This window comes from Cynoglossus semilaevis, chromosome 15 (assembly GCF_000523025.1).
Source record: "Cynoglossus semilaevis isolate Cse_v1.0 chromosome 15, Cse_v1.0, whole genome shotgun sequence".
Taxonomy (NCBI): domain Eukaryota; kingdom Metazoa; phylum Chordata; class Actinopteri; order Pleuronectiformes; family Cynoglossidae; genus Cynoglossus; species Cynoglossus semilaevis.
The window spans coordinates 3,489,198-3,504,071 of NC_024321.1; the positions used below are offsets into that span (position 1 = coordinate 3,489,198).

Here is a 14,874-nt window from a genome sequence, read left to right on the forward strand (position 1 = left end):
TTTTCTCTCAAAAGGTGAACGAAGGCTCTCGTACAAGGCTCTTCAAGGTGCCCTGATGATCTACTTCTACAGGTTTACACTTTTATTTTATATTCCCTATTTTTTAAATTTCTATATATACATACAGATAAACTAAATGTTGCTTAAAACATACACTAAGTCATTAAATGTCTAAAAGTTAGGTCAAAAACAGTCAAAGAATGACCTACATTTATAACTAAATGGCATGTTGTCTATTGCATAATGAGAAAAATAAACCAAGTAAAGTTGCAAAATCTATATTTTACTTGTGTTTCTAAAGCAACTAAAAAACTTCCCATGACATCTTTGTGTGTAAAACCTGACTGTGTTGATGTGTGACTCGCCAGTGATTATCACTGATGCCTGCTTGTCAATTGTGTTAACCAGGTCTTTGTGACCTTGGTGACATCACAGGGCTCATTATGTCTCCACACATGACAGCTACCAAAACAGTGAAAATTAATGTGAAACTCTTGGGTTTAAGATGGTGATTGGCATTTATGGGAAACGTATTATTCTTTTTACACATCTTGCAAATATTAGCTTTAGTTTTATAAACTTTAACAATAATTTAGCATATGTCATTCAGTTTAATGGTTACCACTAAAAAGAATAAGCCAAAATCTATTATCCGATCAAATATTGGACCTGAAGCTCACTACAGCAAGTGATTCAGCCTTGAACAACCTCTCATTACTTTTCAATTGTTACCTGTCATAACATAAATCATTGAATCTAAAATGTTTTGTCGAATTTAAGTAGAAATACCAAGAATACTCAAAACCAATAGGAATTACTAAAAATAAATCATCACAATAAAAATCTCTCATGGCCTAGGTTTCAGGGAGGAGCCAAGATTCCAGGTTCCCTTCCAGCTGCTCACATTACTCATGGATATGGATGCTCCAATGACCAAATGGAGATGTGGGTGAAATACTACAGTTTTCAACACATATGAAACTAAGTCTTTGTCTACAAACATCCAGCACATTTTACTCATTTTCTCTTTTTTCTGTTTCAGACAATCACGTCTGTATGGTTCACCGTATGATTGGCAGCAAAGCTGGAACGGGAGGATCCTCTGGATACCACTACCTGAGATCTACTGTCAGGTTCCCCACTGTACTGTAACTAACTTGCTCAAGATAAAGCTATTATAAAGACTTTGGGGTCAGAATAGATAAGAACTCAATACAGGGAAACACTGATAAGGTTAGGAATTGATGTGGATTAGAGCAAATATAACAGTCAGTTACTTTTATAATGTACTGCATGTCCTTTTATAAGCAATCACTGATTAAATGTCAGACAGATTATATTAGTCCAAACTAGAATGGTATGGGCCAAATTGTTTAAAAAAAGGTACAGAACAATGTAATAGTATATGTAATGTATTTTTAATTGATATACCAATATTAATTTAAAAAAATCCAATTTAGCCGAAAAAAGCTAAAAATTAAAGCAAACGTGGCTAATTGTTCCTAACAAATTGCTCAGAAGCAATAAATAGCAAACTAAAGTACAAATATCATACAAAAGTCACAAAAAAACTGCTAATTAAAAGTGGGAAAAGCAAAAACCTATAGACATATGAAGTGACAACAGAAATTATTCAATTAGCAACATCGATAAATGACTAGACTAGACCTAGAAGTGTTAGCATCAGTCTCCTCGTCTGTCCTGTAAAAAGTACAGTTAGTGGACACTACTGGAACAGTGCATGAGATAAATATTGTATGTTTTCATGTATTTTTAGTGACCGCTACAAGGTGTTTGTGGACCTTTTCAACCTGGCAACGTTCCTGGTGCCTCACCACTGGGTTCCCAAGCTGAATCCCAACATTCACACATTTCTGTACGTGGCTGAGTGCTGCGACAGCTCCTACGGCAGCAGTGAAGACTCCGACCAAGAGGTTGTCTGAAAGGAAATAATATGAGAAGCCATTTATATTAAAGAAGGACCAGAAAGGCTACTTGAAGAAGATATGTGTTTAGAACCCCTTACGAACAGATGCACTTCGTAGTTACACATTTCCAGTGCATAAAGGTGTATATTTTCTGCTAATGTATGCAAATAGACGAATAATACAATGTTATTTAGGTCAAGAAACAAAGGGAAAAGGCAAAAAAAATAAACTAAACTAAAGATAACTAAAGATTATGGCAAAACAAATGCCACAAAACAGTAAAAGTCCAGAAAATACCAATTGTTAGCAAAACGCCAAAGCAAATAAATTAGCTACAGCTGCTGCAATATCTAATGACCTAAAGACTAAAGGTTAGCCAAAAATGGCCGAAAAATAACAGAAATACCAAAGTTAATGATGCCTTAAAGATGCTCATGTCATTAATCAAATATACCCTTCATATGACCCACAGATTTTACTGGTGCAAGTAAAGTTACTACTACTTAATTACTTTAGAGACACAGTTTTGTTGAATAGAATGTGACACAGTACATGAATACTTAAAATGAAGAGTTTTTTTTTTTAATTTTTAAAAAAATTATACAAAAAATGTATAATATATACAAAAATAACTTACACGTAAAAATACAATTCAAAATCTGTACATATTGTTAATATAGTATTTGTACACACAAGTTTGTAGTATTACATAGGCTGATCATTTTTCTATGTATTTATAGTAAGATGAACAAAATCTGTGTAAACATACATTTATTGTTTACATGTATTTAAGCTGTGTGCTTTAGAAGATAGTTAAAAAAGCCAAATTGTATTGACCATGATTGATTTATGAAAGCACTAAAAGGGTAAAACATCCAAGGGGGTGAATACAGTAAACCCTTGTTTTTCGCGGGGGTTACGTTCCAAAAAGAACCCGTGATAGGCAAAATCCGTGAAGTAGAAATCTTTATTTTTTTTACAATTAAATACTCAGAAAAAGAAGAGAAAGAACGAACAAACCATTTTACAGTCTCAACCATTTGTTTCACAAATAAAGTAAAATAAAAGTACTTTAGAAACGTTTCAACAAATAACTTCTGTAATGTACTGTCAAATAATAATTTTAATCATCAACGTGAACAGAAGGCTTCAAATTGCGGAGATTAGCACCGCCCACCGTGAACGGGAGAAAATTAAAAATGATTATGAAAAAAATACAAATTACCTGGTCTTGTTGCGGGCAGTTGCAACCCTTTTTGAATCCTTATTAAAACTTATTGCTGCTGTCTTCCTTATGTTTTTTTCTTCCTTCTTTATGGAACGAACGGAAGATTCATTAATTCCATAATGCCGACCTACAGCCGCATAGCTTTTACCTTCATTTAGCATGTCCAATAGTTTTACTTTATCACCGATAGACAGCATCTTCCGCTGCCTTTTGGTCCCTACCGCAGGTACTTTTGCCGGTCCAGAGCGTTTTGTCGACATTATGGGGTTTGATAAACTCGAAATTGCAAGAGAATTTGCACGTACGTAATGTCAATTTGGCAAGCTGTTTTACGTACGTGTACATATTAAACCGCAACGTTATTGGCGCACAGGTAGAGAAGAAGCGGAGTGACTTTTTAGCCAATCAGAATGCAGAACACAATGCACGATGCAAATCCGTGAAGTAGCGAAACCGTGAAAAGTAAACCGCGTTATAGCAAGGGATCACTGTATATATGTAGATGCATGTCTAAATACCACACACTGACACATTAAATTCCATGCATGCAGTTCCTTAATTTATATTTTGACCCCAATATTGTTCCTTATGCTTTTAGGTCTTTGCAACAACATGACAATGTTATTTCCTATAAATGATCTGTGATAACTGCGATCCACACTGCAGTTTTTCTTAGTCTTAGTTTTGCATCAGGGTAAATACTGATAGTATTTGTTTGTGGTAGCTGTCTGTTACAAATACAGTGGGGCTTCAAGATACGCACTTGTAAGCAAAAGTTGCTTACTCGTAGCTTGGAAAACTTGTGTTTCGGGCAGCTTGTATCTTGAAGCCTCACTGTATATGAATATTTCCCTTTGTAATAAAAATTGCAACCGGGTGGCCTCCTCTATCTCCTTAATATGGTCTCAAATTTCAAAGGAATATCTTTTCATCTATCTTCAATAATGGGGAAGAAAGGAGTTCACTCCTCTTAACGCTCCCTGGTCGAAGCAAACAGAGTTTTTTCATGACAAGCTCAAGGCATTTACTGTATATTTCTACTGAAAGTGCTGCAAAAAATAAATAAAATGTTTAGCTATCATTCATTTTGTGTTTCCTTTCAATTCTAGTGGAGGAGACTTTTTCTTTGCTGCAGCTGCAAGTTCTGATGAAGGCTGATCAAGGTAAATGTGTTTTTTAACCTTTACATTTTGCAGTGTGGCTTCATTTTTAATTACTTCCACAGACCCTGGGGTTGAAAATTTTGACCTAAATAAAGCCTGACCTGTTTAAACTGTTGCTAAGCAAGTAATATAGAGTATATACGTATGTACTATGAAACACTTCTGTTCCTAAATTCTGTCTGACTCCAGTGTGATGGCAGAATGTACCTGTGGTGTCATATCCCACGATGAGAACAGCATGGTTGGAGTGCTGGCTGGAACAGTGATGCTGAATGATTCCTCCCTGATAATCCTGCCAGCTGACAGCATCCACGATAGCAGCCAGAGGACCACACTCTAGCAGCTGACCCATCATCGCGGCCTCCTGGCCACTGAGCAACAGTAAAAACAAAGTTTATCATACATATTTTTGAGGGACATGCCATGTCATTTAAACTGTAGCAGGTTAAAATCCCTGACTATTAATGAGATGTCAAAACTGTTTTGGTTTTGAAAAGCTGCACTTACATGTTCTTATTTTTCCAAAGGACTTTAGTTTCATGAACAACATTGTTGCTTTCATTTATTGGATCATTAAATTATTATTGTGCCAGACTTACAGGACATATATGGACCACAGAAGGTCACTGTAAACTTGGTGTCTTGTTAAACCTTGCGAAACTATCATGTCCTGAACTGTTTTCCCAGTTAAATATATTTATCTGAACTTTAAACCTTTGAGTCTGACATGTGTCATGCAACAACAGCCTGGTGAACTCTATGACCCAGCTCTGTGACATCGTCTCAGTAGTTTCACATTATATCGACAGTCAAGTCAGTTAATTATGACTCAGTCGCAACAATGAAAACTTCTACTAAGTTACATGTCATTTCCAAAAAAAAACATTATATTGATGATAATTATTTAAATAATTTCATTAATTCCTGTTATCTATTTGAATATGGACATAGACACAATATAATACAGTTTTTCTTTTAATTATTGAGCAAAAATACTTTTCCAGGGAAAAATTGCCTTTTTCCCTACTATTTTAATCACTTTAGGAGTTTTTGCTTAACCTGTAAAAGTATTTTTAACCTACTTTTGACTACTTTATTGCTGACAGATTTGTTTTACTGAGCCCTCACTGTTGTTAATGTGAAACTTATAAACTTTCCACATTAAAATTGTGTTTAAAGATACATTTTTGTATGGATTATTGTGAATATCTTGACTTATTATTTTCTACTTAAATATTTGTTTATCTACAAAGGGAGCTACATTGTCACCTATTGGGCAAAACATCAAGCTCAAAATCATCGTCATTTTGTATGTTGCCAGGCTTTCAATGCAAGAAGAGAAACTGTCTATAACTTTGCATTACCAGTTTAACAGATATACTTTTATCTACTAAGCACAGTAAATGTATATGACAATTGTAAGTATCACAAAAGTTTCCTAAGCATGTTTGTTGCCTCTAATGAAACCTTTCTACATCATAACCTTTGAGTCAAAAACCTTTGAGCTGCAAAACAAGTCTCTCCTTTTTGTTGACACAGTAAACAGTAGTGACACTGTGCAGGACTTCCAGTCCTCATGCATATCTCCCCTTCATCCATGCTACCTGATGATAGAAACGTTAACACTACCACAAGCCATTTATTGCTTAGAGACACGTTAAAAAAGTTGAATTTTACCTGAAGTTCTGTGCAGTAAAGCTCCTTACAGAGACGCCATTGTGTGACTGGGAGAAAAAATGGCAGATTCCAGTCTTGGCCTTGTAGGGATACTCGAAATTGGCCACCAGCTTCACGTGGGTCTAGAGAGAAAATTAATTTTTAACCTTAGTGACTTTCAGAGTTTATCAGAGTCAGAAATATTCATTCATCTTGTTTTGGGAGAACGTTGGCAGAAGCTGAGGACTCATTTATATCTGTGAGCATAGAGGACACTCATCTTACTTTACTTACTGCCACTGCGCATTTTTCAAATTAAAATAAATAACCACATGACCTGCTTTTCCCTGTCTAAAAGAAATTGAAAACGACCGTCTTCTTTGTCCTATGAAGCCATGTGAAGAAAAAAAATAGTACAACTCACGTGTCAGTGCTGGGTTTAACCAAAGTACAGAAAGGGTAAAGGATTAAACTTATTTTTGAATCCCACTTACATAATACAACCGATGATTTCATTTTGGTTTATGTTGTTTTGTCATGATCTTTTCACCTCAGTAGTTACTGAAGCTCTGGGAATATATTCTGCATTGTGTAAATAGAACAGAGCTTCCCAGACTGAGAATTTTTCTTAGCAAATGCTTTAAAAGACTAAACAATATAAGATACTTTTCAAGTTTTCTATACATTCCCAATGGCTACAGTTTAGCAATTCTCCTTCAATTCTCCACTGTATTTTGCGGACTAAGTTGCTCCGGAGTTGCACCAGCCAAAGGATGAAAAAAGTGCGACCTACAGGAGTAGCAGATACTGGCACACAAGCCTAAAGTGCCTCTTTGCAGCTGTCAGTGTCACAATAACAAACATGTGAAATTATATATTTTAATATATAAGTCGCACCTGCGTATAGGTTGCAAACCCAGCCAAAGGATAAAATGGAAAAAAAAAAGTGCGACTGGAAAAACTGTTGCCTCGAAGCAATTTTTTCAACCCATTTTTCTATCCATAGTTCATCAAAATTATCTCTTTGTGGCTTAGCTTCAGAATTAACAGTAAATCCTTCTATATTTAATTGAAACCATGTTGGTTAATTTTAGCTCCATCTTAATTTATTTTTATTTTTGTGGCTAACTCATATTTGCTTTTATTCAAAAAGCATCTCCTTTTGTGGCGTACTGTAATAATGTTTTTTATTAAGTTCAAATAATTGTACTGTAATCATCATCAAAATAGAAGATTAGTTTTTGTCCACAGGTGAGGCGAATTTGATAAACATGTTGTACAAACCTGTTTTAACCAACTCAGAGCCCTGGTAGGGGAGCCTCCACCACAACCTTCATTTTTGTATGAACAGTCCACAACCTGCTGCACACTCAGCTGTTGGAGTGGTGAGCCTGCAATGGCGTGGGCAGACTGCACGGCCCCCACCACGCTGAACGCCCAACAACTCCCACACTGCAAAAGCATACACGTAATGAGAAGAAATTTAGAAATAAAGAAACTGAAATGACCTTTTTCTTCATCTGCAGCCCTGCTGAAAACTTGATCCTTATAATCCCTGTTATTAAATATCTTCATGTGTTTCTGATTGCACAATCATTATAACAAGTCACAGTTAAAATGGCTGCCAATTACAGTTCAGTACATTTAATTCTCTCAATTTTAGGTTATCTGCAGGTCTACTCCACACTTTCTGCACTTAATTAACTAAAAACAGCAATCACTGATGAAGTGTAAAATGTTGGTGAGGATGAAGTGCAGACAAAAAAAATCTTCATATAGAAAAAATATTTTAACTGGTCCATATAACTATAGGTTAATATAAGAGTGCATTTAGATGTATGGGAGAAATTGCAGGGCTTTACATATTCATACACATTCATACAGTAGGACGATGATCCGTCAAGGGCTGATTTTGCTGTGACCAATTGTTTTCTGCTGCCCTCTACTGACAGAAACACATTGAGTAAAGGAAGTAATCTCAGTTCCTGGTACAGATTTGTTTCTAGGATATGGATAATTTGAAATATGCCAAGGTGAAAAGTTGCTCATTTGAAAAAGATTATATATCTACATACCAGTGTTATTTTTCCTTTATGGAAAGCATAAATTTGCGTCGACAGGTTCTGACGAAAATATCATTTTTTGTAAGTGTGATCTAAATCTCTACTCAATATGGTTCAAAATGTAATAATAAACCTTATCTTTACAAATGTAAAAGTTCATTATTTCCAGCGCAGGGAGTTACTTTTCAGCCCACAAACAACAGTCTGAATGATTTGTTACATTTTTAAATGCAGACAAAAATAATGTGGAAATATATATTGAAACAATTGCCCTGTGCTTGGTGTTCATATCTGTGTGACAATACATTTTAATTGATTTAGGATAATTTAACAAAAAGCTTAGAGTTAATACTGCTGAACATATGAACAGCCACATTTCAGCAGTTCAACAATTTCCTCAGTGTGAGATCAATAAAATTTGATCTAGTCCAATCTAAATATTTACATAAACTGCTATTTGCCAATGTTGAAACATGTCCAAATTTATATAGATTAAGTGAACTAAAACAGAAAAAGAGGTTCTATGAAAACGTTTGATTACCTAATGGTTAAAAACTTAAAAAAAGACAAAAAAAAAAAAAAAAAAATCCTGAGACGTAAGTAGCCTGAATTTCTGTGTCTGTGTACATGGAAGCGCATGGTATCAAAAATCTGCAGGTTCACAGGCAGAGTCCATGGGGAGAAAAAGTCAAAACTGAGCAGGAAATCTGCAGAAGTGTGAGTCTGGTCAGGTACAGACACCACTCCCTGGTGTGGCAGACCTAACCTGAATTCAAGAGAGTAAAATATATGTTATTGCCTGAGCTTTTCCCTGTGTAGGCTTGTGTCTATCCCCCAGGACAAGTATTACAGTAAAAAAGTATCATCGCCGACAGCAAATTGAGAGATAAAGGACAAAAAAGGAGAAAGTGAACCTGCGAGGACAAGCAACAGTTCAGTCTCACTAACGCTCTGCCTGTTTGTGTCCCCTGCTTCTCTCTGAGCAAAACTCACACTTAATGACTTACTTTATCATTTCACCTGCTTCTCCTTTGCTCTCACCAGTCCTCTTCCACTCTCAGAGTACTTTCTCGTACATCATTACTGAGCTGAGGTTGCCGCATGTTATTGTCAAATGTTAAAGTGTGACTTTGTTTCATTGACACTGTGTCCATTGAAGAAAGTAGGTTTTTCTATTTGTAAAGGTAAATAATGCAAAATAATCCTCAAAAGAGAAAAAAGGCAAACCTTTAGTCATTTTTAACAATATTGTTGTAGTTTTACCTTGACCTTTTTCCTATTCATTCAATAAGTTGGGGTTTCAATGTCTAAACATAGTAAAATTACACCTGTATCTAAGTCTAAGTCATGGCAGTCTATAAGAAACCATGAATTAAATGATGGCATCTGTATATTTCTCACCACCATAAAAATTTGCTTCACAATGAGGCCAAACCTTGGAAAAACTAAACCAGCAGAAACACCTGTCATATTTCTCACGTATATCTACAGTTTACTTCTCTCAGCAATAAATGCCATAATGCCTCTGTGTAAACCTTACTGCCTGCTGATTCTGGACTGGTGCCACCACAGCTTTGTCCCTCCAGTCAAATTTGGCTGGCAGCCCTTCTGTCTTCTGTCCAGAGAAAAGTGGAACTGTGTCCGTGTTCGCCCGCAGGTATACATCTTTTGACAAACAGTCCAGAGTTCAGTGTCATTCCAGGACACAGTGTTGTTATGTGTCCAAGAAATGCAAAATTACAGCATAAAGTCCATTTAGAAATCTTAATTCTGCAAATCTTAAACATATACCTCTGAATTCATCCTGAGAGAGGTCAGAGAACTGGTTGACGCCATACTTGGCAGAGTGCGTGGCTGTTGAAAATAAGTTCCGATATGTATGTCGCTTTGTAGCCTCCTGTAAGGAAATAAAATGGTGCCATTACGGACTCAATATTGTAGCATCATGAAATATAATTAAAAATATATATAAAATTTCAATATAAATCTGAACTAGACTTAAGGGATGTTCTGAATATGATATATGCTATAAATGAATTACAATAAATACTGACAGCACACATTTTGCAATAAGTGACCTTTCACTTAACTAAAAACTAGTAAATAAATAAAAAAAAACCCCAATCCATTTAAGTATAAAATGGAGACATTATAATAAATTGAATGCTACCCATGAATAAAATGTAAGTAATTAAACACCCTGAGTGATTGATATATGACCTAAGTATTTAATCACTGGATCATTTACATTTTATCACACTAATAAAAAGGCAGCAGTTTACTGTTATATCTGCTCACAAGGAGCAGTTTTTAACTTCTTTCTACGCAGTTGCACATTTTATTCACACAGTACTGTCAAACAGACGATGCACATAAATGAGTTGCATTTGGAGGGATTTATGAGAGGGAGGAAAGGAAGAATGTAAGACGGTAGAAAAGAAGAAATGAAAGTGGTAAAGAGAGTGGGCGGAAAACCAGAGAGGCAACAGAAATGTTTAAAAATGATGTTTAACTGCATAAAGGCTGGACAGGAGAAAGGAAGGAGGATAAAATATAGAAAGGAAGTTCCAGAAGAAAGGCAGTGATTACAGTCTGAGTAAAGAAAAAAAGGAAATAAAAATTAAATATGTAAGGGCAAATGTATAGCTTGATGGACAAGAGGAATGCAGGAGAGTGTGATAAAAATATGTGGTGAAAATGTGTGGTGAGAGTGGTTTAAAGGTATAAACTTCATTGAACCTATGGTGATTTATAAAAAATAAATGCAATAAATCACACAACTAATTTCACTACAACTTAAAGATAAAGATAATAGAAATTTGCTAAATACATTAGTAAATTATATGAGGAACGTCACCAAGAACTACTATTTAAATATAGTAATATTCGAAGTTACTTCCACTGGGTGGGTGTGCGTATAGTGACGTCACTTCCAAGCGACGTAAATCCTGTAAACACACTTTTACAAGTATTTCCTGCAGTATCATCATCTACATCATAGCCATCCTTCTCCTTCTCACCCGAAAATGCAGAAACCGCATGTTGAACTCATCGTTGGTATCATACTGTCGATGAAACTGTTCTCTGAACCAGTAAAACTGAGCTGCAACAGAGTCCGTGTTGTTGTTGCTATTGTTCGAGAGTTTCTTTTCAACCACAGTCTGTGTGTTCACATGGAGGCCGCACAGAGGACAGAAGATCGAACACACCCAGACTGAAACTACCGCAAACACACGGCCAAAATCCTTCATCTGAAGGAGAAAAAGAAGTTGTAGAAGAGAATACAGTGAAGCAGGAAGTCGCAGAAATCGTTTGCGGAAATGAAGGCAGTTCGACGCATGCGCCGTGGTGAAAGTGTGAAACTAATTCGTTCAAAGTGAAAGCTAAAAGTTGAAGCACTTTATATAAACAGGGAAATAAATACATAAATGAAAATTAACAAAAAGTTATTCAATCTTTAATAACAATTAAAAGCATTTTTTCCTCAGCTTAACAGCTATAAAACCATTAGAGTATTATGAAAAAAGAAACTGATTTAATACTGGCGATGATACGTGTGACCTAATAGAATTATAATTAGTTACAAAGTAACACAATTTACATTGTCAATATAAAGATTTTTTGTAATATTGCAATAAACAATGACGTTTTGTCCAATCTGAACAGTTGATTATATTTAAAGTTGACATTTTAATCAAAAATGTTCTGAAACTTAATTGCTGTTTTGGATGAAGTATTATTGCATGTTGAGCTCCTTTATATTTATATTTCATAGACTTCGACCGATCTTCCTCACTCACAGGGGTTTTGGGTATATTTTTGCAATGTTTTAGTTTTAGTTTAGTATTTTTTGGGTTATTTTATTAATATTTTTAAATTTTGCTTTTCTCTTCTCAGTTTTTGTCTGTTTATTAGTTGTTTTTTTAAACCCATTCAAACTCATTACAATTAATAGTGATTGTAATGGTAGTCTTACACAAAAAATGGGGCATTTTTATTCTATCTTTTGTACTTATTTTTTTGGCCTTTTGTCCTTTCTATCTGACATAGGATAGTGATCATGTCTTTGCCATTGTTTATAAACTATGTGCAATGATGACACCCACATCTAGTCACGTTGTACAATAACATTGTGATAGTTACTCTTTGCCACAGCAGCAGCTGCAGGACATTTTTTCCAGGCTGTGCTTTGTCAGGACCAACCGACCAGTCAGTGCACTGGAAGGAAAAAAGTAGAAGTACTCTGGTGCTTTTAGGAGCAGCATCCGATCCTCCAGCACTGCTGTTGCTAACACTTGCCTGTGCGTGTGTTTGTGTGTGACAGTAGAAATGTCAGACTCCACAGAGGAACTCACCAACAAGCCCTTTGCAACCCAGTTGTCCAATGTTTACCTCAGCATCTTGGCTCTCTTCTGCTTTAAGCTCTTTGTGAAGATTTCTCTCAACCTGCTGACGTACTTCTACATTGTCCGTGGGAACCGTAAAGAGGCTGCAAGAATATCAGCGGAGTTCTATGACTATGGCCAAAACCACAGTGAGTACTCTCAGGAGACAAGTCCCTAATGAAATGAGCGGTTTCTAGCATTTCTTAAGGTAGTTTGAGCCACCATCACACCGCTTGATGGATATACAGTGTGTTTATGCATTTTAAGGCACATTTCTCCAAATGTGTTGCCACACTGTGACTGTGTTTACAACAGTACACCCTCATGGCATCAGCCTAATTGTAGTTATAATTATGAGTAACATTAATATAATTTCCATTGTATTGAAATACAGAATACGTTGTGCTCACACAAACTGACACACACGTCCTCACAATTTCCGTGTTTACAAATGAGCTATAAATATCCTGCTGCTAATCCAGAGACCAATGGAGCCATTCATTGTATTCACATTAACACATGCTGCTGATATGAATGATACGTCTCTGTTTTCTATTATTATCTTATACCAGCTACTTATAAACTTTACATTCAGTGCTAAACAAGGACCCTAGAGGCTGGCAGCCACTTTTTCCCTCTAAAGTATTAATAGAACACAGTCATGATACCCCCCACAGCCCAGCACCACCGTCTCCACTACCACCACCACATCCACCCCCACCATCCTGCCCTACTTTCCATTCCCAGCTATGCAGCTCGCACCCTTTTACACCGACCAAAACAAAACCAGCTCAACACACTCACTGAGGACACATAGGTTTCTGAAGACGGATTCTGGGTAAAAAGAAACAACCGTGACAATCTAATCTGTAGCTCTGATTCCAGGGAATGTTTGATTTTGAAGTGGAGCCACTCTGAGAAGTAATAATCAGCTGACATGGTTCCAAAGACATGATCTAAGAAAATCTGTTTATATGGCTCTCGCTACTTCTCTTTCTCCATACCGGACATTTAAATCAAACGTGTCAAAATGGAAACTAAGCTGCATGAATGAAGTGGCCTGATTGTGAATATAAATCATGACTGATGTAGAAGAAAAGGAAAACGATGATGGGAATGTGTGGAATGCAGCCGCTGTTATTCTGGACATTGACTCAGGTTTGATATAATAAGGTTTTCTTTACAGTGATCTAACGGTACAAAGTAAGTTATTAGAATTTATAACAAATGGCCATGTATAAATGGAGTATAGGTTAGGTTTACTACACCAACACCTTATTATATTAGTAAGACCATGGAGTATTTCAATGTTGCAAAGTTTTAAGAAATTATTTAGTTTAAAAATATATATTGTTGAAATATAAATAAATGAACACCAGAAAATAACTAAGAATATCATTACTTTGTGAAGGTCTCTTTTTGGAGTTTCTCATGGCAGCTGACAATTGTATCAATTTTTGTAACTTGTTTTGGAAACGTTGCTACTAAATAGCCTACTTTAATTAGTTTTTTAACTGTTGTGACTAACTAATCATATACCAGGTCTACATTTCATTATCTTTGGCCATATTGTGCTACATCTTTTTTACATTATTGTTGTTTTATATTTTTCATAATCAAAGTTTTACTTTTTATTGTTGTATTTATTGGCCTACGTTTAGCTACCCATGAGGTAACCTTAAAAGTACCATTAATAATAATACTGTTAATTTTATTCCTTAATTCCTTGATTTAAATACATTTTGGCTAATTTGAGGCTATTTCTTTGTTGGTTTACAGATTTGGCACAGTTGGCTTTTTGCGCTTTGTGTACTAATATTGTGTGTTTTTTGTCTGTCATTTAGTTATTTTTGCTTTGTTTTGACCAACATCAACCTATTTTTTATGTTTGTTTATGCTTGTTTTTTTTTTTTTTTGTAACTGTTTAACTTATCTTTCCTATGTAAATATTTCTGGTGATATTTTCCAACTTTGTCCAAACATTTCCTCCTGAGTCAAACATATTTTGGTCCTTTTTTTTTTCTTTCTTACCTATCTTGTGGCTTCATGACCTAATATCATTATTGGTCATAAACACACCTTACACACAGACATTCTGTGCATGTTTTAAGCTTTTTTTGTTGTAAAACACAGTCTCAATAAACATAATTATAAATATGTAAAAGAAGAAAATAAGATGTATCGCTGTTATTTTTACTGGCTCATAAATAATGCTTATTTTATATTCAGTGAACATCAAATGGTGTTTCACAACCCAATCTGCAGCTCTAATATTTTCTGCAAATAGCTACACACTGGTTGTGCAATGTTATTATCCAGAGCAGATGGATTATTTGTGTGAGCCAAGTGGTGCAGAGGTTTTTACCTTCTCATACTGCGGGACACTGAATAAAAACATGAGGCAAATGAATACAAATATTAGAAAAAGCAAAGAGTGAAATCATATTCCTG

The 14,874-nt window shown here is 35.4% G+C and overlaps 3 protein-coding genes and 1 long non-coding RNA gene across 5 annotated transcripts in view; 3 read left to right on the forward strand and 1 right to left on the reverse strand.

Annotated features, from left to right (window-relative positions):
- tdo2a (tryptophan 2,3-dioxygenase a) overlaps positions 1 to 2,547 on the forward strand; it is a 5,449-nt gene extending 2,902 nt beyond the window's left edge. The window contains exons 9-12 of the mRNA XM_008326575.3: positions 15 to 72; positions 866 to 945; positions 1,043 to 1,133; positions 1,778 to 2,547. Coding sequence (XP_008324797.1) covers positions 15 to 72; positions 866 to 945; positions 1,043 to 1,133; positions 1,778 to 1,943 — 395 coding nt within the window. The 3' untranslated portion in view covers positions 1,944 to 2,547. The remainder of the gene's footprint in view (positions 1 to 14; positions 73 to 865; positions 946 to 1,042; positions 1,134 to 1,777) is intronic.
- The window catches only part of ctso (cathepsin O), a 16,588-nt gene extending 4,855 nt beyond the window's left edge, over positions 1 to 11,733 (reverse strand). Inside the window, exons 1-6 of one of the 2 annotated variants that reach the window (XM_025062998.1) lie at positions 11,059 to 11,732; positions 9,830 to 9,935; positions 9,579 to 9,703; positions 7,260 to 7,427; positions 5,997 to 6,118; positions 4,527 to 4,690 (exon numbers count right to left, since the gene is read on the reverse strand). In XM_025062998.1, coding sequence (XP_024918766.1) covers positions 4,527 to 4,690; positions 5,997 to 6,118; positions 7,260 to 7,427; positions 9,579 to 9,703; positions 9,830 to 9,935; positions 11,059 to 11,289 — 916 coding nt within the window. In that variant the 5' untranslated portion in view covers positions 11,290 to 11,732. Of the gene's footprint in view, positions 1 to 4,325; positions 4,691 to 5,996; positions 6,119 to 7,259; positions 7,428 to 9,578; positions 9,704 to 9,829; positions 9,936 to 11,058 lie in introns of those variants that run through there. The other variant, XM_025062997.1, reaches the window with a different exon arrangement.
- LOC112488142 (uncharacterized) lies at positions 3,976 to 5,501 on the forward strand. The gene is made up of 2 exons (XR_003051909.1): positions 3,976 to 4,319; positions 4,509 to 5,501. It is a non-coding gene; the product is annotated as an uncharacterized LOC112488142 (long non-coding RNA).
- A 230-nt stretch (positions 11,734 to 11,963) lies between the features above and the next one.
- Positions 11,964 to 14,874, forward strand: part of asb5a (ankyrin repeat and SOCS box containing 5a) — a 7,219-nt gene continuing 4,308 nt past the window's right edge. Inside the window, exons 1-2 of the mRNA XM_025063348.1 lie at positions 11,964 to 12,593; positions 13,171 to 13,261. Of these exons, the coding sequence (XP_024919116.1) occupies positions 12,368 to 12,593; positions 13,171 to 13,261 (317 nt within the window). The 5' untranslated portion in view covers positions 11,964 to 12,367. The remainder of the gene's footprint in view (positions 12,594 to 13,170; positions 13,262 to 14,874) is intronic.